General features: G+C 43.4%; 1 protein-coding gene across 12 annotated transcripts in view; it reads left to right on the plus strand.

Annotated features, from left to right (window-relative positions):
* Window positions 1–11,377: 11,377 nt before the first annotated feature.
* The window catches only part of USP28 (ubiquitin specific peptidase 28), a gene marked incomplete at its 3' end in the record, with an annotated part of 61,307 nt that continues 59,345 nt past the window's right edge, over window positions 11,378–13,339 (plus strand). For 5 of the 12 annotated variants that reach the window (XM_081155692.1, XM_081155700.1, XM_081155694.1 and 2 more), the window contains exon 1: window positions 11,433–11,629. In XM_081155692.1, coding sequence (XP_081011818.1) covers window positions 11,564–11,629 — 66 coding nt within the window. In that variant the 5' untranslated portion in view covers window positions 11,433–11,563. Of the gene's footprint in view, window positions 11,630–13,018; window positions 13,124–13,339 lie in introns of those variants that run through there. The other 7 variants (XM_081155699.1, XM_081155693.1, XM_081155704.1 and 4 more) reach the window with 7 other exon arrangements.

A 13,339-nucleotide genomic window follows, 5' to 3' on the forward strand; every position in this document is an offset into this window, starting at 1 on the left:
CATACAAGTTCTTTGATTAATCTCTCCCCACCCACTCCCCCACTCCCGCCTTACCTCCGAGATCCCTCAATCTGTTCCATGCTTCTATGTCTCTGGATCTATTTTGTTCATCAGTTTATTTTGTTTATTACATTCCACATATGAGTGACATCATGTGATACTTGTCTTTCTCTGACTGGCTTATATCGCTTAGCATAATACTCTCCAGGTCCCTCCATGCTGTCCTAAAGGATAAGTGATCCTGCCCTGCCGGGCATGGCTCAGCAGTTGAGTGTCGACTGGGATCCAGGCGATCAGGGTTCGATTCCCGGTCTGGGCACATGCCCGGGTTGTGGGCTCGATCAATGCCTCTCTCATCATTGATGTTTCTATCTCTCTCTCTCCCTCTCCTTTCCTCTCTCTGAAATTAATAAAGATATATTAAAAAAAAAAAAAAGGATAAGTGATCCTTCTTTTTTACAGCTGCATAGTATTCCATGGTATAAATGTACCACAGCTTTTATCCATTCATCTACTGATGTGTACTTGAGAACAATGCATATTCCTTAGCTTTGAGGTGGAATGTTCTATAAATGTCAATTCAATCTATCTGAACTAGTGTGTCATTTAGGGTCACTGTTTCCTTGTTGATTTTTTGTCTGGAAGATCTATCCAGTGAAGTCAGTGGGATGTTAAAGTACCCTAGTATCACTGTATTGCAATCAATCTCTCCTTTAAAGTCTTCTAGAAGTATTTTTTATAAATTTAGGTACTCCTATATTGGGTGCACATATGTTTATCAGGGTTATATCCTCTCATTGGATCGATCCCTTGAGTATTATGTAGTGACCTTTCTTGTCTCTTGTTATGGTCTTCATTTTGAAGTCTATTTTGTCCCATATGAATATTTCTACCCCAGCTTTTTTTTTCCATTTCCATTTGAACGGAAAATGTTTTTCCATCTCTTCACTCTCATCCTGTCTGAGTCTTTTGTTTTGAGGTGGGTCTCTTGTAGACAGCATATATTTGGGTCATGTTTTCTTATCCATTCAGCCACCCTAGTCTTTTTATTGGAGTATTTAATCCATTTATATTTAAGGTTATTGATATATACTTATCTATTGCCATTTTAATTTTTTATGCCTATGTTTCTCTCTCTATATATTTCTACTTCTAATTACAGCAGTTCCTTTAACATTTCCTGTAATGCTGGTTTGGTGGTGATAAACTCCTTTAGCCTTTTTTTGCCTGGGAAGCTCTTTATTTCACCATCTATTTTGAAGGATAGCCTTACTGCATAGAGTAGTCTTGGTTTCAGATCCTTGTTTTGCATTACCCTGAATACTTTATACCATTCCTTTCTGGCCTGTAGAGTTTCTCATAGGAAGTCAGCTGACTGCCCGGCCGGGCGTGGCGCAGTGGTTGAGCGTTAACCTAGGATCCAGGCGAACGGGGTTCGATTCCTAGTCAGGGCACATACCCAGGCTGCGGGATCGATCAGTGACTCTCTCATCATTGATGTTTCTGTCTCTCTCTCTTCCCCTCTCCTTTCCTCTCTCTGAAATCAATAAAGATATATTTAAAAATAAATAAATAAATAAATAAATAAAAGAAGTCAGCTGACAGCCTTATGGGATCTCCTCTGTAGGTAACAGATTGCTTTTCTCTTGCTGCCTTCAATATTCTTTCTTTGTCTTGAATTCTTGGCATTTTAGTCATGATGGGTCTGGGCCTGGGCTTCTTTGGATTCTTCTTGCTTGGGACTCTCTGCCTCATGAACTGTGTGACTTTTTCCTTGACCAGGTTAAGGAAGTTTTCTGCCATTATTTCTTCAAACAAATTCTCTATCCCTTGCTTATTCTCTTCCCCTTCTGGCATTCCTATAATGTGAATATTGTTACATTTCATGTTGTCCCACAGCTCTCTTAAATTTCTTTCTGTTTTTTCATTGCTTCTTCATTTTGGATGTCTGATTGATTTTTCTACCCTGCCTTCTAATTTGCTGATCTGATCCTCAGCTTCCTCTAATCTGCTGTTTATTCTTTCCAATGTATTCTTGATTTCTACTATGTCATTCTTAATTTCCTTCATAGTTTCCATATCTTTTTTCATGCTGTTGAGCATCCTTACAATCAGTATTCTGAACTCTATATCTGATAGATTGCTTATCTCCATTTCATTTAGCTCTTTTTCTGGAGACTCCTCTTGCTCTTCTCATTTGGGACTTTTTTTTTGTCTCCCCATTTTGGTTGCCTGTTTGGGTAGATCTGCTAGGACTCTCAGTCTTTTTGGACAGTCTCTGGTGCAGGCCAATGTCAGATGCAGTTTGTGACTGGCCCTGAGTAACCTGTTTGGAGCTATCAACAACCCTCTGCCTGAGGTCTCCTCTGCTGGGGCAAGGTACAGTTGGACAGGACCAAGATGCACACTAAAGTCTGCTTTTCCAAGGCCCAGGCCTAGAGCAGATCAGGCAAAGACTCAATCACTTTGAGGTCCACCTCTGGCTGCAGGCTGATTAATCTGATTCTCTTAATGAGTCTCAGGCTGTAGAAACTCCTCTGGGTAGGGGAAGACATTTTCCAGCAGGGTGAGACAATTGCTGCCCACCCCCACCCCACCCCAGGCAAAAGCAGCAAAATGTCTGCCTGCGAAAGATGTCCTCTGCAGTTTGGGGTAATGACTCGGCACAGGAATCCAGAGAGTGCCCTCTGAGCTCTATTCCAGAGCCCACAACCCTGGATTCTCCTCACACAGCTCCAGTCCACTCTGCCCTCCCTCTGCTGGAGCCCAAGGTGAGTGGCTGTACATGAAACTTTGTCCATTGGCTCTTTAAGAGGGTGTCTGCATTTCCAGCCACCTCTCCCTGGCACACAGAAACCCAGCTGCTTTTCACAGCCAGATGTTATGTGGGCACCTTTCTTAGTTCTGGTGCTCTGGGCTGGGGAGCCCAGCCTGGGGTTTAGGCCCCACAGTCCTCAGTGGGAACCCCCCACAGCTGAGATATCCCTCTGGTCCTTCAGCTGCTTCCTGTGGGAGCCCAGTCAGCTCTCTCGCACCTCCGCACTTCCTACCAGTCTCTACACGGTCTCCTCTTTTCCTCCTTGGTTATCAGGGTGCTCTCCAGCTAGTCTTCAGCTGCAGTTGATTATTCAGTGTGTTTTTTCTATATTTTAGTTGTAATCCCAGTTTGGTCCCGGGAGAATGTCAGTGTAGCTTTCCACTCAGTCTGACATCATCTTTAATCTCCAAAACATTTGCATTTCTAAAGGGAAGTTTGTATTACCTTTTTTGCCTTGTCTATTTTTTCAAATTTTGAGGAGGAAGATTTTTTTACTTTAATGGTGTCCTGGGTGAAAACATTAAATCACCTGGTGTGCCAATTTATGTCCCAGTACTTGAAGCATCATGCAAGTTTCTATTTGCTTTCTGTGGGTAGCTTTCTGGTTTGCATCCTAAGTCATGTTTTTAGTTTCTGTAGATGGCTTTTGAAGTCTTTCCCTAAATACTTGGAGATAAAAGAGAAAATATTTTCAAAATAGACTTCAAAAACTTCTGGTACATCATCTAAAGTCTGGATTTTTGGCACACTCTGCTTAAAAGGGAATGGTAATATTTTTCATTTGTTTTATCTTGAAGACAGTCAAATCATAATTCCTACTAATTAGGGGAGAATGTTAAATCTTTGCCTTATGCATCAGCTGGCATAAAAGGGTTATCTTTTGTAAACTGAAGAAACTTTATATTTCTCAGTATTTTGGGTGGGTGCAAAAAATATTAGAAAATGAAGATATGTTTTTAATCTTTATTATTAGAATAGTGTTCTTTTGATCTTTTATTAAGTAGTTATAAAATCTATGTAAAATGATATAATGAACCCTCATGTATCTACCACCTGATTCATGAAAATAGGATATTACCAATATCTATGAATTCCCCTACATGCCCTTTCTCCATTCTTTGCCTCAGAATTTTGTGTTTATTATGTCCTTGCTTTTATTTGCAGTTTAACCATATGTTTATCTCCCTAGAAATACATTATTTAATATTACTTTTGTAATTCGTATGAATGGAATCTTGTTGTATGTCATCTTCTGTGGCTTGCTTTTTGCCCCACAACATGGTGTTCCTGAGAATCATCCATGATGCTGCACAGCTGTAATTCATTCATATTCATTGCTCTCTAATGTTTTATTAAATGACTATACAAAAATTGATCAATTTTACTGTTGATAGATTTAGGTTGTGTCCTGTTTTGTCTGCAGTTAAAAATGTTGTGAATGTTTTTATACATATATCCTGGTAAAAAAAATTTTTTCTAGGCTACGATTTCAGGGAGGAATTGTTGGCCACGAGGCACGCACAGCTTCAAATTTTAGTAGTTATGTTCATTGTTTTCCAAAGTGGTTGTGCTAATTTATACTACCAAACAGTGTATAAATGTCTTCCCATTGCTCCACATTCAACATGTTATTGTGGTATTTAAAAAATTTTGCCAATTGTATGCATGAAATTGTATCTTTATGGCTTTGATTAATGTGTTCCTAATTACCAGTAAGTTTAGCATCTTTTCATACACTTGGGATTCTTTTCGTGAAGTGCCTGCTTAAGCCTTTGGCCCTTTTTTCTATTGCATTGCCTTTTTCCTTTAATTTGTAAGAATTTTTCACCTAGTTTAGATCAGTGGTTCTCAACTGGTAAATAAATTCTATACCTAAAATTGATTTATGTGTATAATGTAAGGTAAGAGTCCAAAATTAAGTTTTATATAGCTAACTACCAGTCTGAGCACCATTTATTAAAAGTCTACCCTATCCCCCACTGGTCTTTGATGCTAGTCTGTTAAAAATCAAGATTGTAGAAATGGTTTTATTTCTAGTTCTCTATTTTATTATTACTTTTTAAAAAATAATTTTTAAAGAATTTTTCAATTACAGTTGATGTACAACATTGTATTAGTTTCAGGTATTTAACCCAGTGATTAGACACTTATGCAACCTACAAAATGATCATCCCGAGAAATCCAGCACCCATCTGACACCATAGTTATTACATTATTGACTATATTCCCTATGCTATACTTTACATCTCCATGTCAATTCTTTAACTACCAATTTGTACTTCTAAATCCTTTCACCTTTTTTACCCATCCCTCCAACTACCTGCCATCTGTCAACCGTCAAAATGTTCTCTGGACTAATGAGTCTTTTTCTATTCTGCTTGTTCATTTATTTTGTTTTTTTAGATTCTGCATGTAAGTGAAATCATATGGATTTTTCTCTCTCTAACTTATTTCACTCTAGGTCCAGCTATGTTGTTGCAGATGGCAAGTTTTTATTCTTCCCCAGCCTGGCATGGCTCAACAGTTGAGCATCTAACCTATGATCCAGGAGACCAGGGTTCAATTCCCGGTCAGGACACATGCCTGGGTTGTGGACTCCATCCCCAGTTGGGGACGTGCAGAAGGCAGCTGATCAATGACTCTTTCATCATTGATGTTTCCCCCCCCCCTCTCTCTCTCTCTTTCCCTCTCTCTTCCTCTCTCTGAAATCAATAGATATTGAAAAATATATTTTTTATGGCTGAGTCATATTCGTTGCATATATGCACCACTTCTTTATGCATTCATCTATTGATGGACATTTAGGTTGCTTCCACATCTTGGCTATTGGAATAATGCTGCCATGAACATATGGATGCATATTTCTTTTCAATTTAGTGTTTTGGTTTCTTTAGATAAATACCCAGAAGTGGAATTGCAGGGTCCCTCTTTGTCTCTTATTATAGCTTTTGTTTTAAAGTCTATTTTATCTGGTATAAGTATTGCTACCCTACCTTCTTTTGTTTCCATTTTCATGAAATATCTTTTTCCGTTCCTTTACTTTTAATGTGTCTTTCTATTTGAATTGGGTCTCTTGTAGACAGTACATGTAAAGGTCATGTTTTCTTATCCATTCAGCCACCCTATGTCTTTTGATTGGAGCATTCAACCCATTTGCATTGAAAGTAATTGTTGATATGTATTTATTGCTATAATTCATATATTTTAATCTTTTTTTTCTTTTTCTTAAAGAAGATCCTTTGACTTTTTTGTAATACAGGTTTGGTGGTGAGGAACTTCTTTAGCTTTTTCTTGTCTGGGAAGCTCTTTATCTGTCCTTTGATTCTAAATGATAAATTTACTGGGTAGAATATTCTTGGTTGTAAGTTTTTGCTTTTCATCACTTTGAATATTTCATGCTAATCCCTTCTGGACCCACAAAGTTTCTGTTGATAAATCAGCTGACAGCCTTATGGGAGCTCCCTAGTAACTACCTTTTTTTCTCTTGCTGCTGTTAAAATTCTCTCATCTTTAACCTTTGTGAACCCTGAGAAAAAAAGACACTTACTAAGTAGGGCTCCTTCTTGGTGGCTAACTGGGCTCAAATTAAAAAAACAACCAAAAAAAAAAAAACAAAAAACAAGCAAAAAAACTCCACAAAGAACAGAGTCTAGCAGCTATTTCTGCACAGAGACCTCTCACACAAACTGCACTTCACAGAGAAGCTGGTGCTGGAGTACCTGCCTCTGCACTATGTTTCTGTCATCTGGGCCAGCCCTTACAAAGGAGTTCCTGGAATCATATTAGAAACAGAATAGGACTGAGACTTTCCCCATCAATTAGGGCTGCACAGCTCTGACCACTCAGAGCAGCTCTATTCTAACCAATCAGGACAGTGCCTTTTGGACCAATCAAACCGTGAGGATTTGGAATCCTCATTTGCATGAGGACAGACCAATCAGGGACCAGGGGCTGGGACTTCTGTCCATATAAGCCAGCTCCCTTCTGTCTCCTAGAGTGCACGGTCCACTAAAGACAGAAGACTGTGTTTCCCTGGCTGAGCTGAAACACTGAAGATGTCTCTCCAGAGCAGAGGGAAGCAGACCAGGGCAGTGCAAGGTAGTCCATTGAAGAGCAGAGCAGAGCCGTCTGGCCAGAGAGAGGCCTGGCCTCAGGGCCACCTAGCCCTAGGGCCACCTCACAGCCATGCTGTTTTCACAGCTAAGCTATATCACAATTGAGCTGTTTTGCATTGACTAAAGTTTCCTTCTTCACAACACCCTGAATTGGAGATTCCTGTTAGCATTGATTTGGTGCCAATGAACATCAGTTGATAGCATTTTAATTATGGTATGTCTTGATGTGGGCCTCTTTGGGTTCATCTTGTTTGGGACTCTGCACTTTCTGGAATCTTGTGTCTTTTTTCTCCATAAGGTTAGGGAGGTTTTCACTCATTATCTCTTCAAGTAGGTTCTCAATTCCTTGCTCTTCTCCTGTGGATGTTGCACTTGATGTTATCCCAGAGGTTCCTTAAACTAGTCTCATTGTTTTGGATTTTCATTTTTGCTGCTGATTGTTTTTCTGCTGCTTTGCCTTCCAAATCACTGATTTGATCCTCTGCTTCATCTAACATGCTGTTGATTCCTTCTAGTGTATTCTTCATTTTAGTTATTGTAGTCTTCACTTCTGAGTGGTTCTTTTTTATTGTTTCTATGTCCCTTTTTATGCTGTTGAAGTTTTCACTAAGTTTCTTGAGCAACCTTCTAACCATTGTTTTGAACTCTGTATTTGGTAGTTTGCTTGACTCCATTCAGTTCTTTTTCTGGGAATTTCTCCTGTTCTTTCATTTGTGACATGTTTGTCTCCTCGTTTTGACTGCCTCCCTGTGTTTGTTTTTATGTATTAGCAGGGGCTGCTTTGTTTCCCAGTCTTGGTAGAGTGGCTTTCTGTAGTAGGTGTCCTGTAGGGTGCAAACTCCCTGGTCACCCAAGCTGGGCATTCCTCCCATGTGGGCTGTATGCACCCTTCTGTTGTAGTTGAGACTTGGTTGCTGTTGGCACATCAGTGGGAGGGATTGACCACCCAGGCTGATTGTTATTATTACCTTATTATTTGGAGGCTAAAGCTAATTTGCTTTCCTATAAAAGGAAAATTGGATCTGTAGTGTTTTAAGTTTTTCATGAATTCTTCAGAACTCATGATTTTAAGAGCTTTTTCTTTTAGTGTGTCTATATTTATAGAGAAACAAAAGGAAGGGGACATGAGTTTGTTATTCTGAATACAAAGGCCAAATACTTGTAAAAAATGAACTCATTAACTCATTAACCTTACTGTTAGTTGTTTCAATTCACAAACCACCTTTGCCTACTGTACAAATTTCAGGAAGGTTGGAAACCCACTTATTTTTCAACTAGCAAAAAGGAAGCCTTGTTTTTAAAAAATTTTTTTTGTTAATCCTCACCTGAGGATATATATATTTTTTCCCATTGATTTTTTTTTTTAGAAGAGTGGGAGGGAAGAGAGAGAAACATTGATGTGAGAGAGAGACATCAATTGGTCACCTCCAGCACTTGCCTCGAGCAGGGCCAAGGATTGAGCCTGCAACTGAGGTCCGCACCCTTGGCCAGAATCGAACCTGGGACTCTTCAATCCATGGACTGATGCTCTAACCACTGAGCCAAACCGGATAGGGCAAGAAAGTCTTTTCTGAACCATTTTCTCAACATCTATAATTTAACCTTATACATAACCTAAATCTTTAATCTAGGGGTTATAACAGAGATGTCCATATTCTTTCCTCTATAGTAAGAAAGGCCATTTTCCTAACTGCTGAGAAGCTGGCCTTTAAGGATATTTCTGTCTAGATCATTCCTGGACAGGAATCTATGGCTCAAAGGATTCTATGGCTGATGTCAATCAGCCTCAGCCAGCAGCTTTCAACTCCAGTTGCTCAAAGATGGTGGCAGAAACTATTTATAGAGTGAAGCCCAGATAAAATACAAATATACACTTTTTCTTTCCCCTTTTCTTTTTTCTTTTCCTAACACCTTCCCTTCCTTTTCACTTACCCCACAAAGCTCCATAGAAGCATTCAATAATATTGAAATGGAATAATTTTATTATAATAGAAACTATATTTGGAGTTTGAGGTAAATCAGAGGCAGAAATATAAATCCATTGACTCAGAAAATTACCTAACATTGGGACAAAAAGTTTTCTAGTAAAGGAAAAAAAATTCAATTTCTTCTTTGGGAAAATACTCTGGGAACTATTTCCCCCTTTTTAACAGGTCAACAACTTATTGCTCTGTATTAATATTATTTGTCCTGAATACTCTTGAAATGATTATTGACTAATGTAATTATTCTGAAACCTTTACGTAAGGAGGAATGAGAGGGGATTCCCTGTGGTGACAGCGTATATGTTCCATGATACTTTTGTTATTTGATCACCATGATGCTTGCCAACTGATGGCCAAGCACTGATGTAGAGTGTTCATTAAATATGCTGGTTGGACAGGGTATCTCTGTCCAGGACCAGGTGGTAGTTAAACCCAACGGGGCTATAGCCCTCAAATTGATTAGGTCAAATTTATTAATCTGGAGCCCTGTTTAGAACCATATACCAGAAAGCCACTTAATCAAAACTCAGGGGTCTATATTTACTAAATGATCTGTACATACTTCTTTCAGACACATGGGTATAGGCAGTCTTTGGTGGTCTTTCAAGGAAATTTTCATAAATAAACATAATAGGTTTCCATCCACTTTCACATTAAATAAACAATTTCCCAAAATGAATGTGCAAAGATGAAAAGAGCGGGCCCAGAGTCACGGTAAAGGCACAGATATAGAGCTTTCTAGCAACATACAAGCACACACAATGCTGCAAATAAACAAAGCTAAAGAATAAACTTGTTTTGCAATGACCCTCCAGGTTGAGGCATGAACACAGGTTTTGATTACTCATTTAAAAAAGGGCACAGCTACAAAAAACAGTCCTACAACCATTAGGCATAAACACGGCCTTTTGAATGTGGAAGATTCTGATTACTTCAAAAGTTGCCTGCCAGGGAAAGGGATAGTAGTCTGTAGTCTGTATCTGGGGTTTTTAAAAAAATTTGTTTATTTGTTGCTTTTTGTTTTATAGCCCACATATAAGTGTAACTATACAGTTCTTGTCCTTTTTTTGTCTGGTTTATTTCACTTAACATAATACTCTCAAAATAGTACATGTTCATGGGTTGAAAGAATTAACATTGCTAAAATGGCCACATTACCTAAAGCAATATACAGATTTAATGCAATCCCCATCAAAATCCCAATGGAATTTTTCACAGAACTAGAACAAATAATCCTAAGATTTACATGGAACCACAAGAGACCCCAATAAGCCAAAGTAACTCTGAGAAAAATGTACAAGGCTGGAGGTTTCACACTCCCCGACTTCAAACTATACTTCAAAACGAAAATCATCAAAATTGTATGGCATTGGCAGAAAAACAGACACATAGACCAAAGGGACAGAATTGAGAGCCCAGAAATAAACCCACATGTATGTGGGATTTTTGACTAAGAAACCAAAAGCATACAATGGAGAAAGGAACGTGTCTTCAATAAATAGTGTTGGGAAAACCGGAAAGCCACATGCAGAAGAAAACCAGCCTGCTGACACCATCCACAAAAATTAACTCAAAATGGATTAAAGGCTTGAACACAGGACTGAAGCAACACAGGGGGAAAACCAGAGGCACTAAGCTTATGTACCTTGGTCTCAGTGAGGTTTTCGTGAACTTGCTTCTGATACAGACTTGGACTAAGACTTTAAAGCAACAAGGTCAGTGGGAGGGGCCTGGTCGGCACTGGCGCGCCAGCTCCGCTGTAAGGGAGCCCTGCAGGGAGAGCTGCTCGCAATAAGCTCCCTGGCTGTGACCGCCTCTCCTTAACTTTCTTGCCCCTCTATCAAGTGCCTCTGTCCGCACAGCAGCGCAGCACGTGCACCGAGGTGCAACCTTCCCCCCCCCCATCCTTTTTGGTGAGGAACCACCAAGTGGGTACTGTCCACACTCCCCATCCCGCGCCCTGGTCAGTGTTAGGGCACCACACTGGGCATCAGTGCACAGGGGTTTGGTTCAGTTTAGAAAGACCACTCCATTCAACTCCTGCCTCTCTTTTTTAAAAAGATTAACAACTTTTCCTGTCTCCGGACTGAAGCATGGCGGCTACACGGTCAGGTGGGAAACCCTCTATTTACGCGGTCCCTGGACAGGGTCCCCAACTGGGAGCAGCTTTAACCCGTCCGAGGGGAAGACTGCGCCGGTGGTGAGTCCTGAAAAGGAGTAGATTTGAAAGCAGAGCACGGAGAGCGAGCCTCGGCGACGCAGAGTCCGCGGGCCCCAAAAGCACTTCCGGGGCGCCACCGCCGGTAACGTAACTGCCCTGGGCGGCGACGCTGACCGTTAGCTGCGGGCGGGGCTGGTGTCACGTGACCGACGCCGGGTCACGGTTTCGCGTGCCCCGGGGCACGCAGAGCGGCGTGGCCCTCGGTCGCGCGCATTGGGTGCGCGCGCAGGCCGGGGGCGGGGCGTGTGGGCTCAATCTCTGGCGCGCTCTGGAGGGGGGCGGGGTGCAGGGCAGGGGTGGGGCCTCCGCCGCCGCCGCCACCGCCTCCGCGGCCTCCCTCTCCTTCCCCCACTCCTCCTCCTCCTGCGAGGCCGGGCGGCGGCAGTGGCGGGAGGCCGGTGACCCGTGGAGGGGTGTCTCGGCCATGACTGCGGAGCTGCAGCAGGACGACGCGGCCGGAGCAGCCGATCGCCAAGGCGCGGTGGGCCAGGTGGCGGCCATGGGAGCCGGGGGCGGGCTCCGGGTCCGGAGAGAGGAGGGGTGCGGGGCTAGGGCGGGAGCGGCGCGGGTCGGGGGCGGGCGAGCGGGCCTGTGGGGCTGGGCGCGGTGCGGGGGCCGCGAGGGCCACGGCCGGGCGGCGGCGAGGCTGAGAAAGGGGGCTCGGGAGGAGGCTGAAGTCTTCGCCAGGCTTGGGGTGCGGAGACTGAGTTGGGGTCGCTGAAGTTCGAGGGGATTCGCTCCTTTGGAAAACGAGTTGTAAAGGCTGGACGTGGGCTTGTCGGCTTCAGGGGTCTCCGAGGAGCGCTCCCGGGCCGCGACCTGGGGTGAGAAACTTCCACGGGGCAGCATCGGGGGTTGCTGTTTTTATTTTTAAATCCGCTTTGTGGCGGTGCCGCTCTAAAGTTCCACGCAGAGCGAAGTTAACTTAAAGCCGGGATTTATCAGCGCCGTGGAAGACCGGGTCCCGTTTCCACTCGCGGTGCCCCCCGCCCCCGCTGCTTTGCGGAACCGAGCGCAGCCTCCCCGGGCGATGGCGGCGGCCCCTGAGGCGCTGTGAGGAGGGAGCCGGGCGTCGCGGCGGCGAGGCCCGCGGACGGCGTTTTCCTGCTCTGTTATCTGAGAAGATCCCAACCAGCGCTCGGCTTCCTGGGCCACGGGGGCGGGAGTCCATGGGCGCTGGTTTGGGAGAAAACCCGAAGGCTAACGTTTGCGTGAAGAAACTTGGGAAGGGCGCAGTCTGAGGATGTCTTCCCGCGTCGCTTTGCAGTGTTCCCACCTCGGCTGCCTCACCGCCCCTCGGATAAAAAAATGGGAAACCTGGGCCGAGTATTGGAAGTGAGGAATTCCATAAAGTGTTTACAGTACCCCACGTGAGGAGCCTCGTCTACTCCCTCCACGCGCGGGAGACCAGCAGCGCGGGAGGTGGACACGCTTCCTTCTGAAACTCGCGCGGCGCCGGGCAGCGCCGGGTCCCGCGCCCCGAACGGGACGTGGGTGCTGATTGCTGATGGAAGTAGCGCTGTTAGGGGCGCCCCAGGGCCCACTGGAACCGAGGCAGGATTTTCTCCGGTTTCAGAGATCAGCTCTGTTAGTGTTTAGGACAGTGACTAAAAACAGGTGGCAAAATCTTAGTTTTGGGACAGTTGTGTTGATTTAGAGAAAAGGCTGTTTTAAGAGAGAGCAAGTAATTTGAATTTCTCAGGACTCTGTCCGCCGAGTCTGTGCTTGTTAACCAGCAGTACTCTCGATTCCCTTTGCCACAGTTTGAGTAGTGACCGCTGTCTCATCACTGCCTGTTGGAGACGTGTGTGTGGCCGAGGTGTTCGATGAGCACTTGTATGTATGTCATAGCTATTTTTGGAAAGCTTGGGAATCCAGTGGCCGTGGTTGGCTGCAGAGCCCTAACTCCTGGCAGCCTGCGGTGATGACATTGACTGTTCGTCCCCATGATTTGCCCCATACGGAGGGACAGATGATAAGCGTGGTATGTCGATAATGTTTGCCCTTTTTGCTTTTGCTAGTGTAAAATGCTTGAAGTTAGCAGGCCAGGTTGAAGGAATCTTATATGGGGAAAGTAACTTTCACATCTTAGAGGAAAGATAGCAATACCTTCTTCCTCAGCTTGATACGTTTCATGTTGGAATGGACTTTATTTTGAATTCTCTGTAGCATTCTACATTTCCCTTAGAGGATCTTTAAG

The sequence above is a fragment of the Miniopterus schreibersii genome (assembly GCF_964146895.1).
Source record: "Miniopterus schreibersii genome assembly, chromosome: 12".
NCBI classification, from domain to species: Eukaryota; Metazoa; Chordata; class Mammalia; order Chiroptera; family Miniopteridae; genus Miniopterus; species Miniopterus schreibersii.